The following is an 18,235-nucleotide window of genomic DNA, read 5'->3' on the forward strand; positions in this document are numbered from 1 at the left end:
GACCGAACGAACTAAGTGTTTGTAGTGAGGGCTTCACGGCTTTTGTAGTGGCGATCAATGTTGTTCTTTCTTTTTGCGAGTAGGGAAATTAAGTAATTTTCTATTCCCCGACTGTCAGCAATTTGACATCCACAGTAAGTAATGAGTATTTTGTATGTTTTGATATTTGTTGTTCACATACTAGATGTTTTTGCTACTTCTTTCTTTCTTCTGCATTGTCCTCAAGACTGGGCTCTGGCAACACCGAGTATCAGGCCTGCCAACACACCAAACTAAAACATCACCAACGGCAGCGAAACGGAAACGTAAATCAGACTCTCTCCCCTTTGGGAGTAGGTCAGATGACAGTGGGCATTGGTTTCCGGGCGAATCTTACATATCCACAAAATGTATCGAGTGTACCGTGTAGAAGAACTCGTGTAATCACAATCTAAACTAAACTTCCTCATTAATAATCAAATTTCAATTTTGTTTGCTAAGAGGTTTTTAACACTGGCAAAAATATGATTTTAAAGGAGTCACACAACTATCCACTAAATATTTTAAGTTGCTTATAATACATATAATATCAACGGTAAAAACGCTAAGTAACTGATGAGCCATAATTCTATTGTAATAAGAGCCGCAGCGCTTCTGTTTCTGTTTTTTCAGCTTCATTTCAAACGTGCAGCCTTCCTACAAGTTTCTTATTCACTTTTGTCAATATTGTCTTTTGATAAATTAAGAAATTTCTAAAGTTAAACATAATATTTATGTTTTATTACCATCAAAGTATTGCAAACCACAACACGGGTGCCTCGGTAATCCGACAAGGTCCAGTTTTTAGCCGGGCCGGATTGTCGAGGCCCTGCTGTACCCTTTTTTACAAAATTTGAAGCTGCGTCATATGAGTAAACACCCATGGATATCTGACATATACTTTGACATTTATATGAAAAATGCTGTTGTGTGATGTTCATGAAATCAACAGATTCATTATTTTTTTTAGGTTTACAATGAAATCGGTGTTTGGTAATTATCCTACATAGCCCTAATAGTTTTACATAGCATATGTCTTACCTACATTGTTTTGGAATTGATCAAAAATCACTCTCCTGCAAAATTAACTTTACTACGCATCAGTTATTTAGCCATTTTACCGTCGAGATTATGGACATACTCTGTATTCCAAAAATGAAAAGTCTAGGAACTTTGAAAGTAGCAACTGGATACATAATTATTATACAAAATTCAGGACTTAAATAAATTGATGGGGTATTTAAATAACTGCATATATATAAAGTATGCATTCTAAAAGCTGCAATGAACTTGGATATGTCTTTTAGGAAATGTGGTTTGAGTGCAATTCTTATAATCTATTTAATTTAAAATAAAAAATAATTTTAATTAAATCGGTGGAAAGATTGTACAAATTAATATTTTAACCGAAAATGATTCGAGTATGTCCAAATGTCGGTAGACAGGCTGAATTTCCACCTTGGGAGTTATTTAAATCTGAATTTGTTGCATCAGAGAGGGAAAACATTTTTGAGAAGGGAGGTTTTGACTCTTTTACTTCACAAAAGTCAACAGAGGGAAGAGATGAGGAAATGAGAATTTTCAAACATAGGCAGAATGGCCAATGTTACACAGACAGATATCAATAATGAGATTCCGGTTCGATTTCCGATAAAATTGTCATGGATTTATTAAACTAAATCTTCATTCAATGTTTTTAAGTATGTCAAATTTTTTTCAGACAGGCTGGATTTCTCTCTAGGGAGTTATTTTACATGATAAAGGTTTCAGCTCTTTTACTTCACAGAGGTCAATAGAGAACCGATGGAAGAGTTGAGGAAATGTGGATGTTTAAATGTTAAACATAGGTAGAATGGTGAATGTTACACAGTGTTCAAAGTGGCCACTTAAACCGGCCAATGACAGCTCATAAGCCATGTAAATGCCTAGACTTAAATATTCCTTTCTCAAAATGTTTTGTCTCTCTGATGCAACAAATTTAGATCTAATACACTAACTGTTTTAATATTTTAGATGACATTTTGATGCTGGTAGCAATCTAACAGATTGATGTACAGATTTTTTTTACTTACAAGAAGAAAGTGAAAAAATATGATATATTTAACACCACCTAGACTTAAGGCCTGGACACTGGAAACAAAATGGCTATCATAGGAGTCCGAAAACATAGACTTTTACAAACATCTTTTTTTAAATATTGTTTTGGGATCATCAATCAAAGATCACACACATTTACATATGACAAATAATCGGAAAAGAGCAATGGATTTTTAAAGCATGCGTAAATTATAACAAATATCAAGTGCGTAGACTTAACTACGGAGAATCAAAATTGAGTTAACGTGACTATTATTTACTGTAAATTATCAATGTAATAAATATAGTTTCAATGTTTATTCCCTTGTTGCACACCACATACTAAAAATTGTATATTTCAGGGCCAAAATAAAGTAAACACAAATATATTTACTTAAAAACAGGAGTGAGGACAGTGTTTCACGACAATGTCCACTGTCAGCATACGGTCACGCTCGTACTTGAAGGGCTAAGCAAATTCTACCGCTGGGGGCACTGTCAGTGCCCAGACCTTTGAAGAGGGGGTATTGATATAATTCAATCAGGTTTGTTACTATTTAGCAGATTGAATTGTTTCGATTTCCGAATCGCTTTATCAGTAATGAAATTTAATGACAATTTCAAATCATTTCATTTACAGAGGGTTTTAATATCAGGACAGTCATAAAATTTATTACTAAGTCAAATATTTTATAGTTAATACTACATAAATTAAAATCTAAAAAGCATCTTACTAACACTGTTCAACATAAAAAAATACATGTCTAAAATAGGACTAATGTTTAATAATAATATTCATCAGCAGTGCTGTATTTTAACTAATTAAGTTACTTTTAGTGACTTAAAACATTTAATATCAATAACGATCAACATTACGATGTACTTTAGTGTTTAGGACAGTGAAGGTAATAAGTTACGCAAGATAAGGGTGATTTTTCAATCATCGATTCTCAATCTATATGAATAGATATCATTTTGTTGTTAAAATAAACAATACCGCTTTATTTGTTATAAGAAAAACTCTGGACAGTCTGTACTGTTAATACTGAGAAAAACAATGCCCATTGATGTCGACAAGATGGAACTGCTTAGTCGCTGAATTATCAGTTCTATCCGTGACAAATGCCCACAGCGCAGCCCACACAGAGCCGTTCCAGATAGGGGATCCATCGCTAAGTGTTATTCTTTCAAATATTCCTTAAGTAATGAATATAATCATCACGAGATCAGAGATCACCATACCTATACACGTCAAGAGGAACTGAGGGGTAAATACATAATGAATATTAAAGTTGTCATCTAAGAGCGCTTGCCCCCCTTACCTTACTAATAGCTCGATACTTTAAAGAACTGAGCTTGAAGGAGATTTATTATTTAAAAAATTGGGAGTCAGGACTATATAAGCTCCTGATGTCAGTGCGACCTGAGTAGATCTATTGTGACGGGTCTCCGTAAATTAGTTCTCGTCCTTCAAGCCTAGATATTTAAGAGTCTGGCTATTGAGTGGAGGGCGAGTGTTCTCATACTGCTTAATCCAAGGTCAATGAAACTCTAGATGTTCCTACCTGAGCGGTCTGCATGAGCACTTCGCTAGCTGAGAGAATGTGCGTTAAAACCACCAAGTATGAAAAATTATTTGAAATGGAATTAACAATTTGTTTCCAAACGATTATCATCTATAAAAGCGTTTGCCGCTAAAAAGTCGACAAATTGTACAGATACGTGGTTTCGGCCAATAAATTTTATTCCCGCACGAAGTATGATATTGTAAATATTAAGGAAATGCAAGAGTTGGCCAAGTTTGATGACATTTAATGAAATTTGGACAAAAACACAGAAAGGTCCACTGTCTCTCTCTGTATATTTGTTAATGATAATATCTACTGAATCTGAAGATGAAGGTTGGTTTCATGTTGAAGATAACTGAGAAATAGGAGTTAAGACGTTTGAAGAATTATTTTGAATATTTTTGACAGAATTATTTTTGTATGGTTTTCTTACTTTATTTGGTGAAATTGGGGAAGAAGATAATGAAGTGTTTGATGAAGATGTAGAGGGGACATCGGGAGGTTCCTTACCTCGCGTTTGTAACCTCTCCATATTCCCACAAAATTAAATCATTTGAAACTATAAAACTGTATAACAATGTGAAAAAAAACAAAAAAAAGTTATTGTTGCAATTTACATCTGAAACTGAAAATTTCAGTAGTATGAAATTTAAAAACTTAAATGAAGATCAAAATAATAAAACAAAGATAGATTCAGCTTATCTGGGAAGTACTCCTTTACCAGCAACCATTAAAAAACTAAAAAACACTTTGGAAACAATCACAAAAACACACAAATATGGCAAAATTACTGGAGCTAAACACTAAACAAACTGACAGTTACAGCTGTCAAAACTCAAGTCTTCTTTTGTATTACCATAAAATGTTTGTAAAATAGACCCATTTAGCTATGGTTATTACCTAGATCTGATAGTGCTTGGACATTAAAAACAGTTAAAATATTACAATTAAAGCGGTATTGTTTATTTAATAACACGGTTTGTAATTTTGTAACACTAATGGTAGTTCTGTGAAGGGCTAACAAACTACGGCTAATTTGAAATCTCTACACGTAAATATACGGGTGAAAACATAACTACTCAAGTGGGCTAAAAATTAGTAAGATGCGTGTGATGCACAAGTGGTGTAGCCATCGAGGTGAATTTACATTTATGTGTAAATAAACTAAGGAAAAATTGTACACATTAACGCCTGTATCAATAATTAAGTACTCAGTGGATATCTCATATTATAAGATAAATGAAATCACCTTGTTATGATTACTTTAGTTGGTACCTTTATAGTAAAAGAATTGACATAAATTTCATCCTGTTTGTAATAATATCCTATGAAACCAACAATAGGAATACAAAACACGGTAGTTTACTAGTATGTAGTTGTAAAAATAATCATCGTTTACAAAACTATTAATTATTTCTCAAAAGGGATTGGATAGTTTCAGTTGTATTTTTTTTTAAGAGTATAAAATAAACTCCGATATAAAGTACTTCTAAATATGTAAAATATTAAAGCCTGGAGATCTCATAATACCATTTTACAGTATGAAACGAAGACATTACTCTACGTACAGAACGCAGTGACTGGAGTAGGAGCTTCCGAGGCCAAACAGCATAGGGAACTCAATGGAGACGATTCCTTTCTCGGATAGTGGAGTAGGACGATATGTCTTCTTCCTTGTGTGGCGGTTTCTGGTCATGTCCCACCTCCATCTCTGCCTCTCCCCCATGTCGAACAGTGTTAGTATATCAAAGCGTCATAAGTCGGGAAATCTGAATGGATCTTCCACGTAGTCCGCCGGGATTTGGAACATGGTTTGCGGTATTCCCTCGCGGAACTCGAACTGCTGGAATGTGATTTTCGCAGTCACCGTCGGTAAGATGGGGATGTCTATCTTGACGGGAAAGCCGCTCGGTAGCTTCAAAGAGACGAATCGTCTTAGCTTTGAAAAATGCTTGAACGGCGCGATAACTTCGAGGACGTTAAGAAGCATCCCGACACTGAGAGGGAAATCGTCGCTCATGGCGACAGTGGCGCGAAAGTTTTTACTCGTTTCTTTGTATACGAGCTCGCGGCCCAGACCGGTGTACCGTCCAGAAGGTGAATCGATATACTCGGTCCAAGAAGTCCCGCATTCCGGCGGAGGATTCAATGAACTTCTTCTGACCGGCTCCCCGTTAGAATCGAGACCTTGCGTATTCCCTTTGGTAAAGCTTTCCATCAGAGCCTTGTTTTTCTGGAGATCGTCGGTTGAAAGATGCTCTCGCCGTTTCCTCGACTCCAAAACGAGCCCATTGATGCAGTAGAGATCGCTCTGATATTGTCCGGCTACTGTTTCCTTTTTATCTTCTCGGAAGAACCATCCGGACTGAGCGCGAGTGAAAGATATACTCTTGGTGGACATTTGAGCAGCTAGGATATCGCTAGACATTAAGATATCCACTTCGTCTTCGATCTCTAGTTGAGTTTCTTCGTAGCGAACTCGCTGAAAGACTCTGAACTTGTTGTCTAACACGGTTAGAGACTTGTTTGGGACTTCGTCTCCTTTGAAGATGAAACTGATGTCGCCCCTCTCCCACTTCATATCGGAGAAATCGACCAAGGTGGTGTCGAGGCGGATGCTAGACCCTGACTTGTAGATCTTGCAGATGTCCGAGGGGAGTATTCTGGAGACGAGGGGGACCCAGGACTGGAAGTCCCACTTTAGCTCCATGTAGAAGTCTTTTATCTGATGCAACGCTTGCACGAGGTTCGGTCGCCGTTCCTCCATCTGTTCGCGAGCTTGCTGCTTCAACTTGCGCACGAGAGAAGAGATGGTTTGCCGGTCTCCGTAGCTGATGGCCTCTGCTAGCGGCGACCAGCCGAGGAGGTTCTTCACTTTGACCGGAGCGCCGTGGGCGAGGAGTATCTGAACGCACTCTTTCCTCCCGAGCATGACGGCGAGGTGGAGCGCCGTGTTGCCGTGCCTGTCCTTCTTCCCCACGTCGTTTTTCCTTATCAGGGCGGACAACTTGCGCAGGTCCCCTTTGAAGACACACTCGTGCAGAGGGTACCCCTCTTCTTGCTCGCCATTGGCAGGCTCCACAACTTCCGACATTGTGCTGGCTATGTAATCGACCATAATACGACTGCTGACATTTTTCACCGCCTAAATTCACATGCTCCTTCAATATTTACGTGTTGATTTGAGCTCTATACACGTCCAATGTGCACAAACTGGTTTTCATTTTGATGACACCTAGAACGATACACGTAGTCTAAATCAATCGAAAATTTTGTCCATTAGCGCCAAATTATTTCCATTATACATATATTTCGCTTATGTCGGGTAAAATACAAATTTGCGTGTCTATGTGACGTAAATTTTATCACTGAAAAGTGCCAATTCGTTGATTCACTGCCAACCAGCTTTGCAGAATTCATTGCATTCAAAACAGTCCCAAGGTATACGCTTTGAAAAGCGAAAACATATCAAATTGTACAATATCCTAGAATAAACGGCTCAAGAATCAATAAGGCTGTTACAAAATGGTTAAGAAAACAGATAAGATTAGTTGTCAATTGTGTTTAGGTTAGGTTTCTTTATATAGGTGACGTTTGTGCAAACATCTTAATCGAAAGTATTTTAAATAATCCGATTGCTCACCTGAATTCATCATACAATATAATCAATAGTGTGTATATATATTTATATATACTTAGAATGGACACAGATACTCAACCAACAATATTGTAAACCTTTTTGTATACAAATATAGCAAATTAATAACAACTATACGGCCATAACGCACATTTTTTTTCCTTAATTTTCGCAGGATCGCAGGCATCAGGGTCGCCAACCTCTATCAAGTGGAATTCGGTAATCAGAAACAAAAAATCGGTAGATTTGTTGAATAATAATTGGTAGATCACTGGGGAAGGGAGCTGGAAAATAAATAAGTCCTCCAGGATTTTTCATATAAGGAATTTAACGATTTTTGCCCATAAAGCATTTTTTTAACGATGAAAAATAAATTAATTTTCATCGAATTCGGTAGATTGCAAAGCATAGCGCAGTCATGCAACGTGAAAAATAAAAAAGGTACCTAATTGAAAAAAATATGAAAAAAGCACCTACCCACCTCGATAACAGAAAGTTTTACCATAATAATACACAATAGCAATAAAAAACAATTTCGGCAAATAAACGGTATTTTAAAAAGTCTCTAAAATACCCTCAGTGAAAATCTTTTATAAGTGCGAGAGTAATTTCTAAACCACTATGATATAAGCAGTACGATATTTTTCAACATATTGTGTGTATCAATTAATACGTAATTATGAATGATGTTGGGTAATTAAAAAATTATTATCAAAGCAACAATAGCATTATTTAATAAAAGTAACATACAATTAATTGCTGGACGGGGACAGTGTCAGAATGAGATAAAAAAAATAATAATATAATATATAAATTAGGTTTGTTCATCATATTTTCATATGTTAAACATATATTTAAAAAAATATAAACGTTTGCATTTTTACATACACAAATATTTCAATTTTAGGGCAATTTTCAATTGTAATGAACTCATTTTTAGAAAATAGGAATCAAATTGGGATAGAGTAAGGTTTGAATGTCGGATCTCTAATCTTTGAATGTAAAATTCGATTTCATATTGGATTAAAAGCTTCTTGAAACAAATATAATTTGACTAATAACGTATGGGCACAGTCAAAAAAGCCATTATTCAGAAAGTGTAAATAAGTATAATTTTAGAATCAACAAATAGTACCATTTATAAATATTACAATCCACCTAACATTTATTTTAAGATTATCCATTGTCTTACTCTTTTGAAATATGTCCACGTTAATATTATATTATAAATTATTATTATATTTCTTTGTAAAAATCCTTCGTAGATAATAAATAACAAAAATATTTTAAAGTTATTCTGGCAACATTTTTCCCGTTCACCGCACTTCTTACCACGTATTGTCCATATTTTATATTCTTACTCTTGATGATCTCACCTTAAAAGATAATATATAAGTAGGTATTTTTTAATTTTTTTTTTGCACCACAACAGGCCAGGAGGCTTAATTACAGTGGTGAATTACATCACAGAGCACACAGGCTTGAGAAAAATCACATTTTTAATTTTTTGTGTTCTCACCGGGAATAGAACCCGAACCTTCCGTGCGTGAGTCAAGCGTCTTGACCACTACACCACGGAGGCCGCCGTAGTAGGTAATACTACTACTACTAATACCATCACGTTATTTCACTGTAGGGGTAGGCTGAGAGGATGGACCCCCACACACGTCCACCCTGACAAACATTCCTAGCTTCTACCACATTCACACATTTTATCATATATACCCTTCGGTTGTGTCTGCTTTTGACAAGACCAGACTTGAGGCTTTGATTTATCTAAACATGCCACGTTTTTTTTGGCCGTTCTCGTCCTATGTTGCCATTAGCTCTAAGCCGTAAAGATCTGTTTTGCCATTTTTTTGTCTTTCATTAGTTCTGTAGAATGTCAGATATGACCAAATCATCTTTGTGACCCATTCTTAATGTTATCAATTATATTTGTCTCAGATTTGCACTTTTGCCTGATTTCACTATTCGTAACCCTGTCATACTCTGATTTTCCAAACATTAATCTTAGATATAGCAGGGTCTGGGTGATATTGTTTTTATATCAGGAACATTCAAGTAATCAAAACACATGTTTTTATCAAAATTTATTTATTATTCAATTTCTCAAAACAATTATAAATTGTCTGCAAATGAATAAATTACCTTACAATGTATAATATGGATAACATTTATGTAATAAAGACTTCATACAAAAATATTCAAAAAAAATCATAAACAATACACCTTGCCATAGAATTAAGAATAGTCCAGAAACCGCATACGCGCATCAAACAGAAGGCGACTCAATTACTCATAAATGAGTAGGTTTACGTTTTGACCCATTAGTTTCTTTGTAGACGTTGCTCAGTACGCAACTCCTGATTTGAATTCAACTATGCCGTGTTGTGTCCCCTTAAAGTTTAGAAATACTGCTAGGATCTTAAAGAAACAGGATGCAATCACATTTCATCTGTAATTTGCAAATGAATGTGTATATAATAAATGCATTATTAAAAATTGAATTATTTTTCCATCTGTCAGATTGTCGAAGAAACAAAATGGAAATTTCGTTAGTGTTGCCAGAGTAGTAAATTTTTTTACCCTACTTTACTCATCTAATTAAAGAATTAATGAAAATTCAACCTCGGATTAAACAACGCCGTGGGGGACATTTGAACGAAATTATCTTTAAAACATAAAATATTATTAAACATGATATAAAAATATCCGTTTTATATCAAATAAAATTTGTTTTATATGTTAAGTTCAAAGTTCATTAATTCAATTACTCTTATTAAATGACCCTTTACTTATCAACTCTGTTGTGTCAATTAATGTTTCCGCGTACACAATGAAATTTTAGAGAAATTAACAGATTGCTTTTTTTTTCTCTTACGTTTGTGTTATGGTTATATTCTTCGCCATCTGGCAACATTACCCGGTGACTTCAAGTATGCGCACGGCGAAAGTGGGTCTAAGTGGGGGAATTATTGGACACAGTTCGATGTATTCAAATATGATTCTACGCTCCTTCTGGACTATTCTTAATTGTATGCATCTTGTTTTCTTGCAAAAAGCACAAAATAAGTTATTGTCCTTTTAATACAACCTATTACACTGCCAACGCTTTTTGAAAAGGATACATCGCAATCTTAAAACAATTAAGTAATTATTAATTTTATACAGAATAATATTAAAAATTAACTTACATCGAGTAGGTTTTAAACCTACCAAAGAAGAAATGAAGGATTTCAGCAAAATTGCTTAATTTTCATAAGAAATAAACAAAGGTTTGGAAGACTTGTTATTTAAATAATAAATCAAAGAGTAAAGAACTGTGTAGTTGTGAACAAAAAATATTTGTATGCTAAATTACAATGTTAAGTTTTCTTTAGTTTGTTAAACAAAATAAATAAACTACCAAAGACATAAAGATATTAAAGTCACTTAAAAGTGTAACAAATTCTTTGTTAGAATGTGTCAAATGATATGCTTTTTCTTGCATTTAAGACCTATTTTTAAATTTAGGAAAAGAACACTGCATATAAATAAATTGTTGACAGCACTTTTGTTTTTTTTTTATGTAACAGTGTTTAAAAATAACAGATGCAGTTTGTAATAGTGTTTAAAAAACCAATATTTATAAAAGAATAAGGCACTCTTCAATATTTTCAAGATTTTTTCATTTGAAGCCTTTTTTAAAACTAAAAAGTTATGATTTTTAAAGGCCTTGGTGGTCTTTGAAATACGACAAAATGTATTTCAAAAGATTAAGGCACAATTTGTGAGTAGATAATTTTGATTTATTGCTGGATATGTATTCAAGAGGCACTTCTAAATGAATTATTTATCTTTTTATATATTTAATGAGGTCTCATACTGAAAAGTGTGAATTTGACTAGTATGCACAAAAATAGGAAATGTTTTCTACACTAAAAACATGTTTTTTATAGCTTTTGGTGCGATTAAATTAATTGATAATTATTACAAATTGGTGATGTTTCAAAAGTGCTTGTAGATACCTATATTTATTATCGTTATGTTATATTTCTCTTCTTATAAGACCCCAAAGTGACAAACATATATTTTAAAATAAATTGATAGCCTAATATTACTCTTTGAGCAAACATAGGAAAAACATAGTGATACTTGTAGATTATCATTTCACACATAGGCCATTATTGTATCCTAATAGTATAGGTAAAAATTGAATAAAAAAAACTATCATTATTCAAGTAGGATTGACAGTTGTAATACTACTTTGTATAAAAAGTTACTTATTTTTTAGTATAAATCTTCAAAGGACGTATTGGAGCTTATAAAATTTCAATGAAATTTGCCTATTAGCCTATGACTTGTATATGACACTCATTAAACTTTCATCAGACATTTGCTAGTGTACAAAAATACATTTATTTATTCGAAAAATACTGTTTACAATTAACATAAATATTCATTTTATTGTCTATTATTGTTCATTGATTAATTCGAAACACAGCCACATAATGGTTTATACCTAGAATGCATTTTGAAGTTCTTTGCCACTTCTTGAACTATCAGTCAATCATTAACAGAAATTATTGTGAAAATGGTTGCTGAAAAGGTCAAAAGTTGGCATCATTTACGATAATGTCCCGAGAAAATCAAAATGCAGATGATAAAAGTTGACTACACAATTTCAGAACTTCGTTTCACTTTTCCACATTCGGTTATCGGAGGCTTTTGACAGCGGCAGACTGGCGGTTGAAATAGTCCAGGAAATCGGTCTATCAGAGTAGCTTTTACTCTATGTCAGTCATTCTGTACATTTTGTAGGATACTCCCGCTAGCCGGACGGGCCAGTCCGTCGTTGGCTTGTTGAATTAATCACATTGTTGATAATTGTCTTCTACGTAATTATTCTGCACTTGGTCAGCAGAATAAGAATGGCTGACAGAAATGCCGCCATGATGGAAGTCTCCCGAGATGAACCGGAGTTTCTTGGTGTTTCAGAGTTCCTTTCATCAGCACCCGCTATTGTGTCAGATTTAAACAATACATTAAAATATGTCAACTGCACTATTTATAATGTAAATACATGCAAAAAAACAAACTTAAATATGTTAAAACAGGAAAATCACTAATTTTTTTACTTGCGTCATATATAAAGATAAACGTCTTTACTTTAAATATTTATTTTGACAGTTATTTTTAGTAATGGCTCCTCTAACACTACTTAAAGTGATCGGTTTTCAATAATATATAAATAGTTGTATGGTTTATCGTTTCAAATCATATACTATTCAATGTCAAATATCATCAGACTAACTTGTAAAACTCGTAAATCACGAACTTACTTCTTTTTTAAATATACTATTTTTAGGTAATGCAACACTCTACGGATATACAATTTTAACACACTATAGATTACTTGAAGTCATAACATAAAACTCCAAAATATTATTTATGTCCATTTGTAGATTTACAAGTTTTACATGTTTGGGTGACAATATTCTGAACTCTAAGGGCCAGTTTTCAAACTATACTCCAACTTTTTTGTCACATAAATTATATATCACTTTTGATCAAATTTTTCCTGTTTTAACACTTTTAAATGTTTGTGCAAAGTGCACTACAGATATACATATGTGTTTCTACTGCACACAAGTGTACAAAAAACCAAATTAATAAAGTTGCGAAAATTCCGTTAATTAAGTGAATAATACCAATTAATAAAAAAAGTGCCAAATTCATTTTCATGTGTATCAAATACCAATAATATAGGACATCCACATTGATTTACATGTGCGTTTTAAGAAAACAAAATGAAAAAAACAGTGCGTAATGAGAATGAGTGATAGTTTATGATTTACAAAACTATGTTACAATATTGTTTGTATAAAGTATAAAGCCATTTTATTTTACCATATTTTTGTGTAAAACCGTGCAAGGACAAACAGAAAACATAAAGTATATACAAGACAATAGAACAATTCACACGATTACTCAACATAAAACAAAGTTTGTTCAAAAATGGAAGCAAAACATACATAACCATGCTTGCCACTAATTCCCGTATGATTTTTATATACATTTAAATTATTTACTTACGTATTTTCATGACTTGAAGAAACATGGTATTTTCATGTAAATAACTGAGAAGTTCTAGGAACTATACTTGTAAACATTCCTCTTTTCAACAGTTTTATTTAAAATATAGTAACCTTTTTACTAAATTAATAGGCACCCTTATAAAATAAAAAATAATTTACAAATTAAAAAATATATATTTGTAGTCGTACGATTTCCAAATATTATAACTTTTCGGCTATTTTCAACTACAGAGTTGTAAATAACCTCATCCCAACTCTATAATCCAACTTTATCCCTATTAATTGATAATGCTTGATTATATGTAGTTATTTTTTCTTAAACAACTTTGTATTTCATACCACAAGCTATGTCTAAATATGCAAATATGATTAATCTCTTTTTGGGCCAACAATTATTTATGATATTTGAAAAATTAATATTGAATTGAAATGACATTACTTTATTATCACTAGATGTTACATGTAACCTTTTATTTGACTAATAATGGCATACTTAAAAAAAATATATGTGAATACCTTTTCAGTGTCATTGAAAATACCTTAATATTGTTTTTTTTTTTTAATAATTTCAAATATCTTCGTAGGTACATTTTGTCCTAAAAAAGAGTGAAGTAGTACAATTGTTTGTGTAAGAGTATTCGTGTTAATTGAAAAGAAAACATATGAGCGAGTTCACACCAGCGAGATTTCATTACTAATATGGTATTATTAAATTTTGCTGTTTTTTCTCTGATTTATTTGTCAGACTGAATTGTTTCACTTTTACACAATTATTGGCTCTTGAGCGAGTATTCTAGTATGTCAGCAAAAATATACCAACTCTGACATTATAATGTTAATACAGCTCACTTAAGTCAAACTGAAAATTTCTGACAATGTTGCCGTCAGATTACCGTTAGATTTATTGCGGTAATTTTCTGTAATCTAGATTTATTTTTAATAGGTACTTTAAAAGAGCCGATTGAGAGCCAACTGTCCGTGCACACTATAATTTATGTTTATTAGTAAAATTATCATTTAATTCTTATAAATGGTACTTTTTAATTAAACCTTTCTAATGTCAGCACCATTAAAGTCTACAGATGGTGTTGTTAATGTGCTGTAACATTGGAGTGGTTTTCTACACACTTCTAAAAGGCAAAATATCAAACGTTATTGTTGTTTTTATTGTTTCACACAACGCAAAATAATATTTGGAATAACTATAAATGAAATATTGTTGGTGAGTACTCGCTCTAAAGATAAACAAGACAAACATACACACTGATTGGGTTTCATTAGGCCGGCCATCACACACAAGCAGTTGTACTCTGTTTAAGTGTGCTCAGTTGGAAATATTGCAAAGTGAATAGAATTAAGAATATTGTGGTTGGTGACAGTCTGGGTGATGTTCCTATGGCTTAGTTTCTCTTGAATAATCGTCGAACACTGCAAAATAGAGGTGCCATATGTACTAAACAGGACAGAAAGTTTAGAAAAACAGAAAAGAAATATTGCAAATCTACAACTCAAACCAAAAATTAAATCAATATCAAGAGTTTGAATTTAAAGGAAACAAGTTTGTTTAAATCGGCGAAATACGGTGCGGAAATGTGGCATTAATACCACACTGCATGCATTTCTAATGTGCACTTGAGTGCACCTACAAGGCAGGACCAAGAGGATAATGTAGTGATACTAAAACAATTCAAATAAGCGGGATAAAAGTTCATTCTTCCTGCGAATTCTGTTTTAGCACATGTTATCACAAATTATGTATAAATAACCTGTCGTCAACACATTAACATTTAAGCATTGATTTGCAATATTTGTGAGAGTTTGAAATTTCCTGAGAAGTCTGGGTTTACAAATGATGTCTTATTATTAAAAGCATTGGTTAATTATCTATAGATATAACATAATGAGAACGATCAGTAGTTTTTTTATATTTGCTAATAGACTATTTAACTAGTAAAATAATACTATGAATTTTTAAAGTTTTATGATTTTGAAATTACTCCGCCTGTGACGTCACAAGTTCTTTTCGGTGAGTTGACTTGATTGGTGAATTGGCTTCCCGGTAACTGGAAATCTATTACAACACTATCATCGGTTGGTTTCGGAGAACTAGTGACGTCTTTCAAAGAACTTAATTTTTATTAATTTGTTCATACATTTTCGAGAAACTTCGTATACAATTAAATGCTCTAATTTTTACCGGGTGTAAGAAAAATATTTTTAGATCCAATTTCCTATAGCTCAACTTATTTATGTGTAAAACTAGATTGTTTGACATCTAAACTGATGAATTACACAATGTCAAGATGATCACATCTTACAACTTAATATAAAAGTATGAAATGTCGTAGTAAATAAAACTAAAATAAATTTAGTTTTAAAAACTAAAATATTTAGTCGACCGTATAGAGAATCAAACTCTAAGCCACAACAATGTTGAGAATCGATCCCAAAACCTCTAATATGGTCAGCAAACGCATTGACCATTAGTGTCAACAAGGCAGACAATTTAGTCTATAGTCTTTAGTTATAGTAAGGTTTCTTTTATTTTGGAACTACAAACTTCTGAGGAAATTCAAATGTGAGGTTAGGATAAAGTTAGTTGTAAGGAGGAAGAACTTTTAAAGTGTTCCAAACATTACTACATGAAATAAAAAACAAATAAAATAGGTACTAATTAAGACTTAAGCAACTATATACATAGTTAAGATACACAAACATACAATACTTTCAACCTACACAAATACATGTTAAAATAAAATAGCTTTATTTGTTATTGACAGCTGTGAAAAACAAAAATACACTGTTAGGCACAACAATTAAATTCAAAACAAAAATATAAACATTTAATACACTACGATACGGTAAGATATCTTGTCATTGTAATTTTATAGGTTTATATGGAACTAACTCAGAGTGAAATGTAATTAATATCTATCACCTATTTAAAACATTTAAGTTTGTAAGTGAAAATTCTTGATAGAAGTTCATTGTAATTTATTATCTAAATAAAACACGAGTGTTACTTTTATCCACAAATTTGGAATATCCAGTGACCGGTTTCATCGCTTTCGCGACATCTTCGAGACTGGTATCTTTATTAAAGAGTTAAATGTATTTATAGAGAACAGAGGTAAGGATAGATAATTCAAAGTTATATGTAAGTAAATTAAATAAAGTTATTTTTATCATAAGGATCATTATCAACAAATTTATACCAGTCTCGAAGATGTCGCGAAAGCGATGAAACCGGTCACTGGATATTCCAAATTTGTGGATTAAAGTATCACTCGTGTTTTATTTATATAATATATCACCTATTTGTTATCCACAAGTGATTATTTACAAACAAAATTTTGGATTTTTTTTCTATACAACTATGGTTTTGAGAGAAGAGTGTTCTTTTTACAACAAACCATCGTATTGAAAGTTAAAATAAGGTTATCCGGATAACTTTCACCCTGAATTAGTTCGAACAATCGAGGTTCTATTGTATGAAATAGAGATTTTTACTGACTACGCAAGAATCTGCCAAATCACATGTGGGGAGCTGGCAATCGACAAGATATAATTTAAATTTTGAGCTCTCCATTTTTTTCATTCCTTTTAACAAAGAGTTTTAAGGAGACCCACTATAAACGGTTAATAATTCTCCTTTAAAAAAACGCAGAAAAATTACATGGAAGTACATGTTTTAGTTTTTTGGCAGTTTCGTAAAATTTAATTCGGTCCAAATATCCTATTTTGATCACCAGCTACTCACATATTATTGGAATTCTACCTATGTAATATAATTACTTGAGGTAGGCAGTAACAAACATTATAAAATAACTAAGAACGTGGTTATGATATAGAGGAAGCTGCAAAAATGTGAGATTACTAGTTTTTAAGATTATTACGACTACATTATCATAAAAGGGTTTTGCTAAACATGGTTAGCAAGATACACTAAAGTTTTCCTGGGTTATTGCGCCGTGTGTCATTTGTCCTTTTTCTCGAAGTTTCAGATCATCAACCCTGATGATGAACGCTGTAATACAATCTGAAACGTCAGAAAGTGTGTGAACGACACGGCACAATAACTCTGAAAATTTTATCGTTTATCTGAACAGCAGTGAAAATCTAAGAAATTTAATTGTTTTAATAGCAAGAATTTGTATAAGGGTAAGATAATCCACTCTTGATAGTGAATAAGTAGTATATTTTTTTCTATTATACTTTTTTAGTGTGTAACTTTATCGGTTTACCTTTTTATATTTAACCTTTTGTAACGCCTAAATCATTCATAAAATAAAAATATTATTATACACGGATGACTTTACATTAAACATGATGGGTATTACTTTTAAGAAATGGCGTATTACCATCCCCAGACATTAGGCCATCTATGTAGATTATAGAAAAATAATTTGAGCGCGATGAATTCTATTGCATATATATCACTCAAATCTAGTTTAAATAGAATCATTCAAAACGAGTGATTGTCTATAATTTTTTTTAATGACTCCGACCTTTTCCACCTAGCAAATACATTATTTTACTTGGAAATGGTATCTATTCGATACAAAATCATTGAATGCAGAAGCTTTACAGTCATTAGGGGCGTAGTGATAAGCGGGGAAGTGGGGGGAATGACCAACCATTAAGCAGGAACTGATTAACAGAAGCAGTGGACTACATTGGAATTATAAACATGCCCTAATGGTCTAATGTCTAATCTAAGCATAGTACATAAATAAAAACAAAATGAATGGGATAGGTTTATCAACCAGACAAAATACAAAATAATCACCAGATAAAGCATGTAACAACCGACACCACATTATAAATAAATCGTCATGCGGCATTTCACATGCAGA

The 18,235-nt window shown here is 32.8% G+C and overlaps 1 protein-coding gene and 1 long non-coding RNA gene across 2 annotated transcripts; both read right to left on the reverse strand.

Annotated features, from left to right (window-relative positions):
- Positions 1-3,885: 3,885 nt before the first annotated feature.
- LOC148271549 (ankyrin repeat domain-containing protein 13C) lies at positions 3,886-7,487 on the reverse strand. Its single transcript, XM_088241260.1, has 2 exons — positions 7,306-7,487; positions 3,886-6,897 (listed from the first exon to the last, which is right to left on the reverse strand). Exon 2 carries the CDS (start codon positions 6,778-6,780, stop codon positions 5,416-5,418), a length of 1,365 nt encoding a protein of 454 aa, XP_088097386.1. The 5' UTR covers positions 6,781-6,897; positions 7,306-7,487; the 3' UTR covers positions 3,886-5,415.
- Positions 7,488-10,853: 3,366 nt separating this feature from the next.
- On the reverse strand, positions 10,854-14,812 carry LOC148271550 (uncharacterized). The gene is made up of 2 exons (XR_015825067.1): positions 14,640-14,812; positions 10,854-12,300 (listed from the first exon to the last, which is right to left on the reverse strand). It is a non-coding gene; the product is annotated as an uncharacterized LOC148271550 (long non-coding RNA).
- Between the last annotated feature and the right edge of the window lie 3,423 nt (positions 14,813-18,235).

Source organism: Micrasema longulum, unplaced genomic scaffold (assembly GCF_059751315.1).
Source record: "Micrasema longulum isolate JH-2025_06_02 unplaced genomic scaffold, ASM5975131v1 h1tg002803l, whole genome shotgun sequence".
Classification (NCBI taxonomy): Eukaryota; Metazoa; Arthropoda; class Insecta; order Trichoptera; family Brachycentridae; genus Micrasema; species Micrasema longulum.

What these genes read in the sequence shown, in the direction of transcription:
- LOC148271549 (XM_088241260.1), bottom strand. Translation starts at nt 6,780, where the DNA reads ATGGTCGATTACATAGCCAGCACAATGTCGGAAGTTGTGGAGCCTGCC.